A 15047-nucleotide genomic window follows, 5' to 3' on the forward strand; every position below is an offset into this window, starting at 1 on the left:
AACAGACCAGTGTGCAGTAAAAAGGCCATGCAGCTCAGGTGAATGGATGGCTCTAAATCACCTGTTTAGGTGTGGATGTGAGTGTGAATGGTTGTCTGTGTCTATGTGTCAGCTCTGTGATTCATGGATATTTCATTCCCTGCATTCTCGATAAGAAAAAATGGAGATAATAAAACAGAGAGTCTACTCACGGGGGCCAGTCCAGGACACTCGTACACTGTGAAATCTCCATCCTCGTTCTCCTCATCCGTGGATGCTCCTGAGTCAGGAACCTTTGGCTCATCCCTGTGTCTGCAGAAGGTCACAAACACACAGAGTCATAAAATATTCAGAGGATTACACAGATCCAACGAGGCAGAGAGGGACCAGGGAGGGACAAGGGACAGGAGACAGAAACACACATGCCCAGGAGAGGCGAGTGTGTCTGGGGCTTTCGGGAGGATGACTCACTTCTCCAATGAGAGCATCTGCTGCTTCTGGTGCTGGTAGTGGTACATCTGGGCGCTGTGGGCCAGCTTCTTGTCCCCCGGCTACAACACACCGAGGGGCAGAGGGCAGATGAGAAAGTCAGAGGTATTCATCCACATCCAGGAACAACATTCAGTTGACATTCATCTCACAGCATCAGTCCGTACTACACGTGTTCGAGTTCTGACAGAGCTCAAAGGATGTTTGTCCTTTTAAGGTACTGCAGGTCCTTCCTTCCTGCCGCTGTACAACCAACTCTGCTCCCAGTAGACCACACATACCAAATATCTGTGCAATATAAACAATCTGTGCAATGGCAAAGTTATTCTGTCTGTTTATATAATGTTTAAGTTATTGTGGATTTTTAAAGTTTTTTACTGATTTAATATTCTTTACTGTGTTATTACTTATTTACTTATTTAAAATACCTGTTTTGATCTTGTTTTAACTATGTCTCTTGTTTGCACTATCCTCTCTGCTGCTGTAAGTCCGCTGTGGAACTTATAAAGGATTATCTTATTTTAAGAGCTTGTTCTACACAGCAATAAACTGTTGGATAACATTGTTAAAATATATATATATATATATATATATAGCTCTGAAAAGCTGAATAGCTCTGAATGTTAAGTACAGCTCCTTTAAAAATATCAGTGTTTAGAAAAATGGCATTGATTGACAACTTAACACACATGTTTTTGGTTAGAATTCTCAACAAGTCCTTTTACCATATTCAACAAGTATTCGGAGTGATTTTCGGTCCTTTTTCTACTCACCAGATTGTCAAAGGCTTGGGCTCTCATCATTCTATATGCAGGGAAGTCTCCCTTCTCAGTTAGACGCACACCTTTCTGCAATCTGTACAAACATTTTACAAAGTACATGAATTCTGAGGTTTTTGAAAGCACTTAGGATTGATTGGAATGTACTGCTGTGTATTTGTGAATTTTGATTGCATTAGCACTGGTTTCATGCAAAAGTAGGGGAACAAGAACTGTGCACGGTAAAACCTCTGAGGTACATTCTTAAAATATGTTTTTCGAAGATGTTAGGAACTAAAACAGATCGTTTCATAATTTCTAGTGAATCTAATATTCACAATATTATGAATTTGGAACACTAAATTAGGGGAGCGCTTGTTTAAATTGTGATACAACTCTAAATGCTAAAGGGCTAAATGCTGAGCAATACTAGTTTTTCATATCTGATTTCAATAGCGCAGTCGACAGTATTTTCTTATTTCTAGTACAACTCAAACAATTGGAAGATTATTTATGATTTGATTCTTAATGAAGCTAAAATGCCAATAATCATCTGCTTCTAGCGGCTCGAATAGTGAATATTGACCTTCCTCTATGGTCTATGATAGTAAACGGAATATATATTTGTTTTAGACTGCTGCTTATTCAAAACAGGCAACTATAAGACGTCTCCTTCCGATCTCAGAAAATTCTGAAAGGCATTTTGCTGACATTTTACAGACCAAGTTATCGATTTAATCAATAAAGTTATAGTTGCAGATTAAATCAGCAATGAAAATATGGTAAACTGTAGCCTAAATTGACCATAGTTTTAATGAATATTCAACATGTATTTAATAATATTAATGTTTAGTCATCATACTGACAAAAAATTCGAATTTTATATGTAATTTCTATGTGAAATACTAAAGGGCAGAGAAATGACACTGAGTCAGAGTCTAATACAGTAGTGCAGAAAGGGAGGAATAAATATGCTTACCTGACCCAGCATGCCCCGGCTATGAGCAAAGCCACTGACGCCACCACGATGAAGACGCTGCTCATGACTGAAAAGAAATACATGCACAGAGTGAGGGGGAGAGCACGCTGCCTGGATCTATAGGTGTCAAAGGAAGACATGATCCCTGACTGGAAGCTCTGCAGCTGTGTCTGAAGCAGAGCGCGGAGCTCAGAGAAGAGCTGCTAAAAGTAACTGACCGGTAACGGCCCTGCAGCATCCACGGTGAAAACAGGCATTGATAACAGTAATGCAGCGAAGCAGGGCCAATCGACAGAAACACACAAGTTCTGTTGTGTTCAAGTCCGTAGTAAATTTGAGGTTGGTCTCGAGATTTCAAGAGCACGCAGCGCTAACATTTGGTCAAACAAAGGAGCTCATTTTAGTAAACTGATTCTGATAATAAATTGTTTGTAGTCTGAAGACATTTGAATGCCTTTTCCTGGCAAGAAGGGTGTTGTCCCTTCATTTTTGTTTCTAAGATTGAAATCAGGAGAGTTCAAATTAATTCTCAGCTCCTGCCTTGGTTGACTACAGGGAAATTAAATCCTGTATTTCACTAAAATCTGAAAAACGAATGTCAGAATCGGGGATTTTTTTGCAGCAAAACATTCCCTGAACCAGGGTGAGCGGGTATGTATTAGTCTCAGTCCTTTTGGGGGGAAATGTCCTGACACAGAGGTAACTGGTTGTACAGGGAGACGGCAGCTTTAACAGAAAGAACCTTGGGGAATGTTTTTCCTGAAAAAAAGATTTCTGGGTTGTTCTAATTGTAAAATCAGTTAGACGGCTCTAACCACATGGTATGTCATAATCACTGTGAGACAAGTTATTTTGGGAAATCAAGTTTATGTAACAGATGTATTCTGTTACATGGTCTTTTCTTGTTGGGATTTGATTGACAGATAGCACATTGGTTTGAAAATTATAATTTGAAATAAATCAGCCTTTTAAGCATTTTTACTGTTTATTGCAGGATATTGTCCCACATTTTGACTGCAGCTGCTTGTTAATTGACAATCTGCAGTGCTGTGTCTTTAGGTCGACCACAGGGTAGGTTTTACAAGAGTCTGTTTCAGATTGTCGCACTTTTTCCTTTGCTTTAATCTCTCTTTTATTGTCTTCTGTATTGCGTGTATAGTACTTTAAGTACTTTTGATCTCATCTCGTATTACTGTGTTTCCATTTCATACTGCCTTGGTGCAAAATGGATTTCCTCTTGTGGCACAATAAAGATGTGAACTAAACTGAACTTAAGCAGTCTCCATAGCTAGTTTAGCCAAACGTTACACCACTTTATCATAGTTCCTTAACAACGCTGGGATTCAGATGCTTGCTGAGATGCATGTGTTACTTTTTAATAAACTAATCAAACCTAATCTACATCACAACAGCACTCAGGTCACAGTTTCTTCTTTAAGCCCAAGAAGTACACGTACAACAAGACATAACGACTTACTGATGAAGACTCGATCATTAGAGGGGTAGGGGAGGATGACGGGATCCCTGAGCAGAACGGGAGTGTGGTTGGTTGTGGGCGGAGCCATGCTGGTAAACGTGCCGTTTGTGGGCTGCTCTGTGGGAGACACTCCGTGGGCGGGACCGGCCTCAGTGAACTGTTTGGATTTGGGGTTGGAGACATCCTGGTGGGGTGGAGCTGAGATGAGGAATAAAACGATATCCTGTCAGCAGGGATGTAGTGTTGAATATGAAAATGGGTCTGGTAGTGGCCTATCCTGTACCTGGCAGCCTGGACTCGGTTCTCTGTTCACTGATGATGGCAGACAGGAAGTCGATCTGCTCATCCAGCTCAGGATAGATGCTCGCCTTGCCTGGAGGAATAATTTTATCAGAATCCGTCACGGATTGAACAAAACACCAATTCATACAAATGGCGTCAATCCAAACAGTCAATTATTATTCCAAGCCTAAAAAGAGATGAAACCGCATAAAAACAGATAAAGTGTTGCAGTTGAAGATGGTAACATGGTCAGCCAAAGTAGACCAGCATCTACTCAAGTTTTATTTCTATTTTTTTCAGAGCCATAGAGGACAGTATACAATGGTAGCCTGATAAACAACCAGGCTACCATTAGCTTCCTCTCACTGAAAACATATTCTTACCATGCACAGCTAAGAGGAAGCCAAACAATCTAACAAGCATGAGTTATCTTTTTAACCATCTTGACCATCAATATGATATGTAAAGGCCAGTTATGGCCATTAAAAGACAAGCAATCATTAAAATCTGCTTCCATCTGAATTCTGTCAAAAAAAAGCTGGTTGTTTGGTAGCGATGTTAGCATGGAGCCACAAGTCTCCTTCAAACAAATGTATGATGTCACCCAACAGAAAGGCTGACCGGCATGCCAACCACAGCTGTCTTTTTGTCTTCATAAGCAAGCCTGCCCTCCGATAGTATGGCGACCTGTCCAAGGTGAACCCCGCCTTTGCCCAATGTCAGCTGGAAAACTGCAGTCAAAAAGGTGGACTCAGCAATTCTGTAAAATGATTGTTGATATTTGAACTCAACGCACTCAAATACCTCTTGCTCCCACTGCCTTATTGTTGTACATCCCTTTCCCCTGTTACTGATTGTCTGGAGTGGTTTTGTGTGGCTCGGTCAAAACCCACTTTGTTTGATTCTTCTGTACAAAGCTAAGGAAGTGTATGAACACCAGAAACTACAAACACAGCAGCTAGCAGACAGTGAGATATTATTGGTATTAAATAAAAAGTGGTATTAGCTGAGTTGTTTTGGAAACATAGGGGCGGTGGATGAGAGACTGCAGACAGAGCAGATGAATTAGGTTTCTCTTTTGTTTACATGTTCATGCTTGTTTAGCAGAGGTATCGATAAAGTATTGTCTTTTTTTCGCGAATGTTTTATTGCACTTACAGTAAAGAGTATGGTGTAGTTGAAGTAATCGATCACTTCAGCTGGTTTTGTTCACTGTCTCCCCCTAAGGCTCTCTGCTCTGTATGATGACTTTGTACCGTGTGTGTTTGTGTCTATGTGTGTGTCTAGCTGGATGAGCTCAGCCGACACAGAGAGCAGAGGAGATGCTGCAGCTTGATAATAAATTACAATAAAACATTAAAAAGTACGTATAAAAACATCAGTAACGTCAGGCTTATCAATACTCCGGTCTTTAATAATTTAGAACCGGGGCCCTTCTACCGTGTTGGTGCTCATTGCTACCGTCATATAACATAACATGAAAACACAAAAGGTTCTCTCTAGAGCCAGTGTTGGTTTGTCCGTTTTGGGTTGCTGTAGAAACATGGAGGTGCAACATGGGGAACTCCCACTCCCTATCTACATAGAAGGCAATGGCCTTTTCTACGCTAAGGGAAACATAACAATCTTGGTTTCAGGTAATATTACACTAATGAAAACATAGAAGGCAATGGCCTTTTCTACGCTAAGGGAAACATAACAATCTTGGTTTCAGGTAATATTACACTAATGAAAACATAGTTATGAATATTATATTCCATTTCTGCCAATTATTCCCACCTTAATGCTACACACTGTTCATTTAAGACCAGAGCTAAAACCCTTTGAGAGGAGCAAAGAGAAAATGCTGAAGGGTGAGTAGGAAGACTAGTTGGTGAACATAGTGGAGCCTTTAAGCCTTTAAAGAAACTTAGGAAGGTGATAACATACAAGTGTTTTCAGCTTGTTTCACTGCTCACAAATGGCCCAAAAAATTATATACATCCAAAGTCTGAAGAGTGCCATAGAAAAGAGACTAAAGCCAGAGCCATTTTAAAATGTTCACTGCTCACACCAGTATAATAAGTATTTCATTCCTGATATAACACTTATTGGCACCATACTTTGAGAAAAATGAACATGTCAACAGGTTTTGAGGTCCTGAAATGTTAAATAATGTCTAAACACAACAACAGGCAATTTAAATAACAAAAAATTTGAAGGTACTGTGTGAACAATTAATAGTTAAACAAAGATTATGAATATGGCCAGACATAAGATTTATCCGAGATTTCGATGCTCAGTGCTACAGGCACATTTTAATCCATACAAAAGTATTGAGGATATCATCCTGTATCAAATAAAGATACCAGCGGGATGTGATGTTTACAGCCTAATCTCAGTTTATCAAAGTAATAGTACTTTCTTCAACCATTCACTCGTGTTCGTAAAAGCAAAGCACCTTTGCCCCCTGATGAATCCCACATTCACTGGCACTCATTATCGCTTCTCAACAGGACTGGTAGAGCAGGACACAAAAGCATTTTGAGATTCACAAGGGTCATTAGCTTCATACATTAACTGTGACACACACTGTTGACTGAGATAAATAGAAGCTAGGAGATGGAAATTATACCCACTGGGAGCCTCTGGAGTCTCCCTTTGGTAAAATGCATGACTCATTTGTGGAGGAAGCACTGAGAAGGACACGAATACTGATCAATTACACTGCTAGCACGCCCATGCTTGGAATATAAGCAATGTTCATAAGGTTCCCATTTGTGTTTGACAGTCACATCAGTACTTATTCTTTTTATTTACATGGTGCTGCGGCTATAAATGACACACTAGTATGGGCTTTTGGCCATAAAGGGGACCTCCACTGATTTGAGACATTTTTTTTGAATGTGCATGAAAATACTCTGCCAACAAAGCTGATTCTGATTCTGAAAGTTTACGCTCAGCTGAAGTTCTGCTCGTCATGTGGAATTACTTTTAACAGGAAGTCTGTGTCATTAACCGTGGGCATGTTTGAAAGACAGAGGGTCTAAGGATAAAGAAAAACAAACACGTTTATAACATGTTATAAAAAGGGATGTTCACATATCATATAAAACCTGTATGCTCTAGGTTATTTTGTTATTCCGGCTATAATGAACAACTCATGAATTTGGTGTTAACACCTACCTTTAAAGGGGTGAGGAGCGTGTCTCCTCTTGACCACACAGCGGCCGTGGGAGTTCTCCACCAGGGGGCGCAGGCAGGGGCCGCAGTGTGAGCTGCCGGGCTGGCAGAAGTGTCGTCCTGCCTGGGCACAGTCCAAACTCCGGGGGCACAGGTAAGATCCTGTGGACCAAAGCCAGGACCAACAATTACTTCTCACAACATTCTGAAGTAAAATTACTCTGGTTTTCTATTTTCAATCCAACAGACAAAAATCTTCAATTAACTTTTCTATTTTTTTTTTTTATTAAATAAAAATAATTACCTTAATACTTTTCTTTTGTTAATTTTGTCAATGAATAGTTAGGCATTTTGCGATATGAATTATATTTTAGAAGATTAATAATCGAGGCAGGATGATGTAACACATTTAATTGAATAGTAAAAAGTGGCAACTTACAAAAATACAATATCATTGTATATTTGTGTATTTGAGCAAGCTGAGCTCACTAACAGAACATATTGTCGGGGCAGATTAAAGCATGTGATGTCATGGTCCATGAAAGTATTTTCTCAGTACACTTTTCCATTTAAAGAAGTATTTGGAATTTTTTGGAAAAACTCTTGTGAGAAGATTAATACCACTCCCATGAATTAAACAGCCCAGAACAATGGCAGATACTCATCATCCCTGTGAACACTGTGAAAATGTGGAAAAAACATGAAATATCAGGTATTTATTATTTAAACATGATTCATTCTTGTCTTATGGATCTAGTTGTTACTTCCAGCTATCAGTGTTAATTGTTGCTTTGAGTGGATAAGGGCTCAGTGGTTAATGTAATCACCCTCATACTGGAAACAATGACTCATGTATTTGACTACAGAACAACAAATCTAAGTTCTTGAGTGAAACAGAAGTCAAACCAGTCTATTCGAGAGTAAAATTGTGTATTTAAAAGTCATAGATGTATATGTCTTATATATATATATATATATATATATATATACAGTACCAGTCAAAAGTTTGGACACACCTTCTCATTCAACTACTTTGAAGAATCTAAAATATAAAACATATTCTGGTTTGTTGAGCATTTGTTTGTTTACCACATAATTCCATATGTGTTCCTTCATAGTTTGGATGTCTTCAATATTAATCTACAATGTAGAAAATAAAAATAAAGAAAAACCATTGAATGAGAAGGTGTGTCCAAACTTTTGACTGGTACTGTATATATATATATATATATATATATATATATATATATATATATAGACAATCAAACAAACACCCACTATATCATATTGTTCTTACTCTCGTTACATCACTTTAATGCTGTGATGTATACGTTAAAGCACAAACAGCGTCTGTCAGTTTGGAAAGCTGATACACTACAATACTCTCACTGAGAATCATTGCTGCATATGTTTTCCCACAGGGAGCATAGGTCTTGTTGTTTTGGTGCGACAGTGCATCCATGCTCACAGTGTTTCTTCATCACCAGAAGACATGTTAGCTCAACACTGACGTGCAGAGAAGAACAAAGCTGGACTGTGGACGGGGAAAGAAGGAATTAGACCCAGCTATCAATATTTAGCTTCCTTTTCAGATTCGCTCGTGTCCACTATAGGAACCTAGACACTAGTTGCTATGACGACTGCCATGGCAACGAATAAGGTGTGACATCATCAGGAGGTGAGTCACCACACAGATGCACAGAAGTCAAGGATGGAAGGTTTCTTTCAGGCTGGTGTTTTCAAATAGAGAGAGGCAGGGTCGACAAAAGCATGAGGCAAACGTTAAGGTCAGCTATTCACAATGATTTCCTCTCTGATTGGAAGTGATAAATATAATTCACAACACAGGTCAAGTGCACATTTCTATGGAGTTATGGAGGACTGTAACTCTTCTATGCGGCATGATATGCTATTGCAACAACTTCTTGTTTACATTTTTATTGTTTCTGTCTTTATCTTGTAAAGTGCCTTTGAGTACCCTTTAAAGCGCTTTACAAACAAAATGTATTATTATTATTATTATTATGTTCAGTACATTGTACTACTGACTACTTTGTGAAAGTAATGTGTGTGCATGTGTTTCTGTAACGGCCCTTGCTGCACTGTGATAAATGTAACACCTGAAGCAGCTATCACACTGTTCACCTCATTCACACACACACACACACACACACACACACACACACACACACACACACACACACACACACACACACACACACACACACACACACACACACACACACACACACACACACACACACACACACACACACACACACACACAGTGGCCTGCCCTCAGGTGACTACAACAGCAGCAGTGGGTAATCTATGCAAAGCTTTACAACCAGATGATGGAGGGCAGAACGCACCAGGACAATATGATGGCCTGTTATTCTCAGCCGCAGTAAAGACCACAGAGTCACTCAGTCACACTTTGTGTTTCTCAGATCAAGCAGCTGTACTTGGTTCCTTACCTGAACCAATGACAAAAAAAGAAAAAAAAGAAAGAGCTGACACATATGGCCAAAAATATTGGTACCCTTTTATTTTGTTGAAATAATTCAGCATTGGCCCTGAACAATGTTGAAAATAAAAGATATTGTGCTATCAATTTAGGGCTGAACCTGAATATAGCACCATTCATTGGTTGGGCATTTGGTCATTTATTGTAGTTTGCATTAAAGGTACCAAACGTTCTGTAGAATGTGTTTAATGCAATGACAAATAACAACACAAAGAAAACTGTAGAACAACAGTATTATTAAAAAATCAACGTTGAATCTGTTCTGGGCACAATTAAATCATTTTGGAGTGAAACACACCGCCCCGGTTCGTAGTCACGGGTCCTCAGGGTAAAGACGCAGATTATACATCAAATTTCCCCCGATGAATGACTACAGAGAACTACAGTAAATAGTCATTGTAAAAGCTCTATCAAGGTTGTTTTGAAATCATTATAAAGTGCATTACAGTATGTCTTTTTTCAGGCCTTGCTGTATATCGGTCAGCAGCGCTGTTGTTCAGTCAGTGAGCACAGATGACATTTTCAGCTTCAAATATATTTTCCTTCTAAAGTCAGTTTCCTAGCAACCTCTTGTCTTTGATCAAAGAAAAGGAAACGTGTTAACCCTCTCTTAATTATTCTCTTTCCCTTCATCTCATGGCTGTGCTTGATGACATGTCCTTTAAGATTCTCGATCAGACGTGTAATATGACAGATGTCGCGCACAGTCACTAACAGAATTATAATCAGACTCTGCAGCTCTACATGTTACGTTTCCAGATTGTTTCTCTGCCCCCAATTGTAAAAAGAAAAAAGAAAAGGGGAAGCACTTAAACTAGGCTAACCACCGTCCACCCACAGAGAGGAACCTACTTGAATTCACTTGCTAACATTAGCACACATGTTTCAGGTCATTTTATCAGCAATCCCTGCCCGGCATTTGCGGTCGCTGAACCTGTGCAAATAATACAACAACAAAAAAAAACCATTTCATTCCCAAAGCCCCAGCTGAGGGTGAAACTGTGCTGACTAACAGGGTCCCGGTCAGCACTAATTTCAAAGATCTGGCTTTCAGTTGGACTGAGAGGCCACCCAGTCTTGTGCTACTCTGAAGATGATACACTATTAGGTATGAAAACATTTTGATCACACCAAGGTCCTTAAAGAAATGTTTAACTTGACGCCTACAGCGATCACGTGACTGTCACAAATAGTTCACTGATAAAAACACTATTTACATGTGTAGGGCTTATACAAAGAACACCAATTCACTTTTAGATGCAGAAACAGGAGGTCCTAAACATCAAAAAAGAAATTAATTTAAGTAATTATTTTGCAGCCAAATCAAATTGATTACAGAATATTAAACCTTTGTTTCTTTATAATGCATTAAATACTTGCCTTGTTTCTTTATAGGGCTTGTATGAAAGCAATACAGTAGTCCATGAATATGAGATATGAGTTAACAGATAATTACCATCCCTCCTCCTCATTGTGGAGGTTGGTGTATGGCTTTTTACCGGTTAAACCAAAACTTGTTCACAATGTAGCATTATCAGGGATCGGCAACGAGAAAGCATTAAGGCAGATTTCCATATTGCATATTTTTACTGAGTAAAGGCCGATAACAGTCAGCTATAATACTTTTTCTCACACTATGATAGTTAAACTGTGTAATTAATCCACTGTTCACATGACTCCATGGTGATATAGCACTGTTGTTTTCATGCTGAAGTAGATAGGAGTACGTGTGAATCTTAAAATAACCTTTGTCACAATACGTGGTCACCCAGGTCTGTGACTGAGATCATCAGCTCTGACAGCAGGAATGTGTTTCTGAGGACAACCAGACCAGAGACCAACACCTCTGCTATGATAACCGAGGCTCTGACGCCACAGCATGCCCACCGACACACCATGACAACATCTACCTCCATCCATTTCTCTAGCACTCAATCATCCATTACCATCCTCACAGCCTCCTGTGAGTTCTGTGACAGTGTCTCTCTCAGCCAGACGCATGAGCACGCATCACCGGGCAGAACCCACTTGTGATTGGTCAGGACTGACTGACGCAGAGGAAACGGCACTTCAGAGCGAGATTCAAAAAAGACGTCTAAAACGAATTTAAAAATCTGACATAAACATTCCATATTGTATATTTGTATCCTCTATATTTTGACTAAATGTTCCCATGAGGCGGTGATGTCACCTGGATCATTGAGCCCCCAATGTAAGAGTGCAGCCCCGAAAATGATTCTCAATGTAAGCGCTGTGAATATCTACAAAAAACTTTATATGACGCGCAAAAGTGTTTGTATCAGAACAGACCGTCAACTAAATGCAGGTCTCTCAAACAAGTGTGTGTGTGTGTGTGTGTGTGTGTGTGTGTGTGTGTGTGTGTGTGTGTGTGTGTGTGTGTGTGTGTGTGTGTGTGTGTGTGTGTGTGTGAGCGGAGCTGAGGTGGAACAAGTTAACAGCTACAAGTTCCTGGAAATCAGCATCACCAACAACCTGACATGGTCATCACACATCTCCATCCTGGTGAAGAAAAGCTCAGAAACAGCTCAACAACATTGGATGAATTAAGGAGGCTGTGAGACTCCTTAATTCATCCTCCACCCTCCATATATGGTATAGTTTTTTTGTTGCTATTGTGTGCAGATTGTAGTCCCACTTCTTTGTGCAAACCTGTCAAACAATGACAAATAAAAACCTTGTAAACTTGTTTTAACCTCAGGAGAGAGAAAAGGGAGGGAGAGGCAGCGGATGATGCATTTTAAAAAATATATTTCAATCAACGAATGCACAGGTGGAAGGAATACTCAGATCTCTACTTAAGTAAACGCAGTAATACTAAAATATATAAATCTAATGCCTTATCGTACTTAAGTACAGAAATTGAGTAAATATTTTTGGTTACATTCTACCACTGTTTACAAAAATACATTAATTGACTGTTTTTCAACTCTAGTCAATAATTGTGATAGCAGCTGTGAAATATAATAATACTAACAAATACTTGCATTTTTAAATCACAATATAATTATCTGTTGATGTACACACTACATCTTTTCAATGATAAAGACATATACTGTGAATGTAAATAAGGTGCCAGAGTCGCCATAATTTATCAAAGTACAAAAAACTAAAAGGCACTTCATGATAGTGTCGATCATATTATTGAACTATATTGATGCATTAATATCTACATTATTGTTGCAGCTGGTGAAGGCGGAGCTCTTTTACTTTATATACTTGTGGGTAGCACGTGAATTTCACCAAGGGATCAGTAAAGTCTTTATCCATATTTCAAAAGGTCAATTTATTTGACCTTTGAAAAAAAAATATATATATATATAAGAAAGGTGGCGAATAAAAGCTTTTACTTTTGGGCTACGGGGCACCTTACCTAAAACTATCGCTATCCGAAAAATGACCAATGATCACGTCACATGAGTCTTGAAACGGACCGTTGCCGATCCTGATCCAAACGAAGAGCGGATTATTTACACAGTTTAACGTTAACCATCAAAGTGTGAAATAAAGTTTTACTGACGATCGTTATCCTCCAATATTCAGTAAAATATGAGATCAGGACATCATTTATGCTTTTCTAGTCTCTGTTATCTCTGATAATGTTACATTGTAAACAACCAATCTGTGTTCAAATAGGAGGAGAGCTAGTAACGTTAGCAGCACCGCTAACGGCTAACGAATTGAGGTTCCATTCAGTTACATTATGATGCGTTCACGTCTCCGTTCAGTGAAAATGAAGGGAAAAAATAACGATATCATGATGTGTTCACATGTAATCTCGTAAAAGTAGAAGTGTAGTTTTGGTGAGAAAACTTGAATAGATCCAGTAGTTTAAAGGAGATGTTTTCACATTAATATTAAATAGATATTAGAGATTATGAATTATGATCTGTTTAACTTCCTAACACTAGCTCCAAGAAGATTATAATACATCATTGAAACTACTAATGACTAGATTTGTTTTAATTCATAAAAATGCCATATCTTATTTCCTTATTATTTGAATTGTGTGTTTTTATGAAGAAAAGGACACTATAAATGACTTTAACTAAGTAAAAGGATGACATTTAGAATTTGTTATGGTTTACTGAGTGGTTGGGGGGGAAAAAAAGTCTGGAGACTCTGATCCGTGATACAGTTTTTACACCGCACAAAGTAACATAAACCCAGAGCTGATGTGGGCCTATGGCTACATGTTGCATATTTGACTCAGTCAGACAGTCATTGGTGGAGTAATGAAGCCACTGCGGCTCTTGGATGAACAGCAGCGGGTTTCTAGCTCCTTACCTGTCAAGCAGGTGCTCAGCGCCAGCAGGGCTGCGAACACCGCAGCCTGGTGGAGCAGCGGGGCCCGCATCCTCGGTGGAGCTCCGACGACCGACGGGGGGCACGGAGACCTGGCAGAGGAGGAGGAGGAGGAGGAGGAGGAAGAGAGGAGGAGAGGAGTCGGTGCTGATCATTCCTCCATCCCCTGGTGCTGAGGGAGGAGAGGACTACGGGAAACAACGATGCCTTATGACGACCCAAAATAATTCAGGAGGCGACAGAGGCAGCAGTGATCACCCGGACGCTCGAGCGTGTTTTGCCGCAAGGTGTTTGTAGTCCTCCGCGGGTCTGCGACAGAGATGCTCACCGATGACTGACTGTGGTGACTTGTGCTGAGCCGTGGCAGAGGCGCGTAGGCGTGACGTCAACACGCTGCGCTCCCTCCGTGCTGCCTTCAGGTACCGTGAGATGACGAAGGGACTCACAACGGAGACACACGCACACACACACACAGGAGACGTAGGAGTAGCGGGGGCGAGGATCGTATCATTTCGATGTGGCGTTCAAGTCTCGTTAACAACAATATTCCACCAGGGGGCACTTGACTCGTTATTATATAAAATGATGTATTTCGGCTGTCATGCTTTTAGATATTTCTGTGAGCTTGTAAGAATGAATTGAAGTTCTCCTTCTGAACAAAACGAAGTTAACAGCTTCAGTTGCTGTTTAGCAGCTGTTCAATATTAATTCTATTTCATTATCATATAGTATCACATATTTTTGTTTTGTACATCATCTTTGACTGTTTTTGTGCACCAATCATCATAGATCCAAACACAGAGTCCGCCTACCCTTAGTCTGCTACAGCAGAGTTTATGCTAGACTGCTCTTTTTTATTTGATGGCCAATAAGACTGTTAATATTCCAGAATTCCAGCCATATACAACAACTTCCGGACATGTGTTTTATTTAGCCAAAGAACAAGCTCCCAAGTCTGTTTCATACCGCCGGGGTTGCAGCTGAAAGAATAAGAATACATCCAAGCAACACATTAATTTAACAGAATACGCACATGTAATTATTGTCAGATCTGTTCTAGATGAGGCAGTG

General features: G+C 39.7%; 1 protein-coding gene across 1 annotated transcript in view; it reads right to left on the reverse strand.

Annotated features, from left to right (window-relative positions):
* npdc1b (neural proliferation, differentiation and control, 1b) overlaps positions 1-14331 on the reverse strand; it is a 15666-nt gene extending 1335 nt beyond the window's left edge. Inside the window, exons 1-8 of the mRNA XM_054611626.1 lie at positions 13959-14331; positions 7130-7288; positions 3966-4055; positions 3683-3880; positions 2206-2272; positions 1242-1323; positions 451-530; positions 192-291 (exon numbers count right to left, since the gene is read on the reverse strand). Of these exons, the coding sequence (XP_054467601.1) occupies positions 192-291; positions 451-530; positions 1242-1323; positions 2206-2272; positions 3683-3880; positions 3966-4055; positions 7130-7288; positions 13959-14028 (846 nt within the window). The 5' untranslated portion in view covers positions 14029-14331. The remainder of the gene's footprint in view (positions 1-191; positions 292-450; positions 531-1241; positions 1324-2205; positions 2273-3682; positions 3881-3965; positions 4056-7129; positions 7289-13958) is intronic.
* Between the last annotated feature and the right edge of the window lie 716 nt (positions 14332-15047).

Source organism: Anoplopoma fimbria, chromosome 13 (assembly GCF_027596085.1).
Source record: "Anoplopoma fimbria isolate UVic2021 breed Golden Eagle Sablefish chromosome 13, Afim_UVic_2022, whole genome shotgun sequence".
NCBI classification, from domain to species: domain Eukaryota; kingdom Metazoa; phylum Chordata; class Actinopteri; order Perciformes; family Anoplopomatidae; genus Anoplopoma; species Anoplopoma fimbria.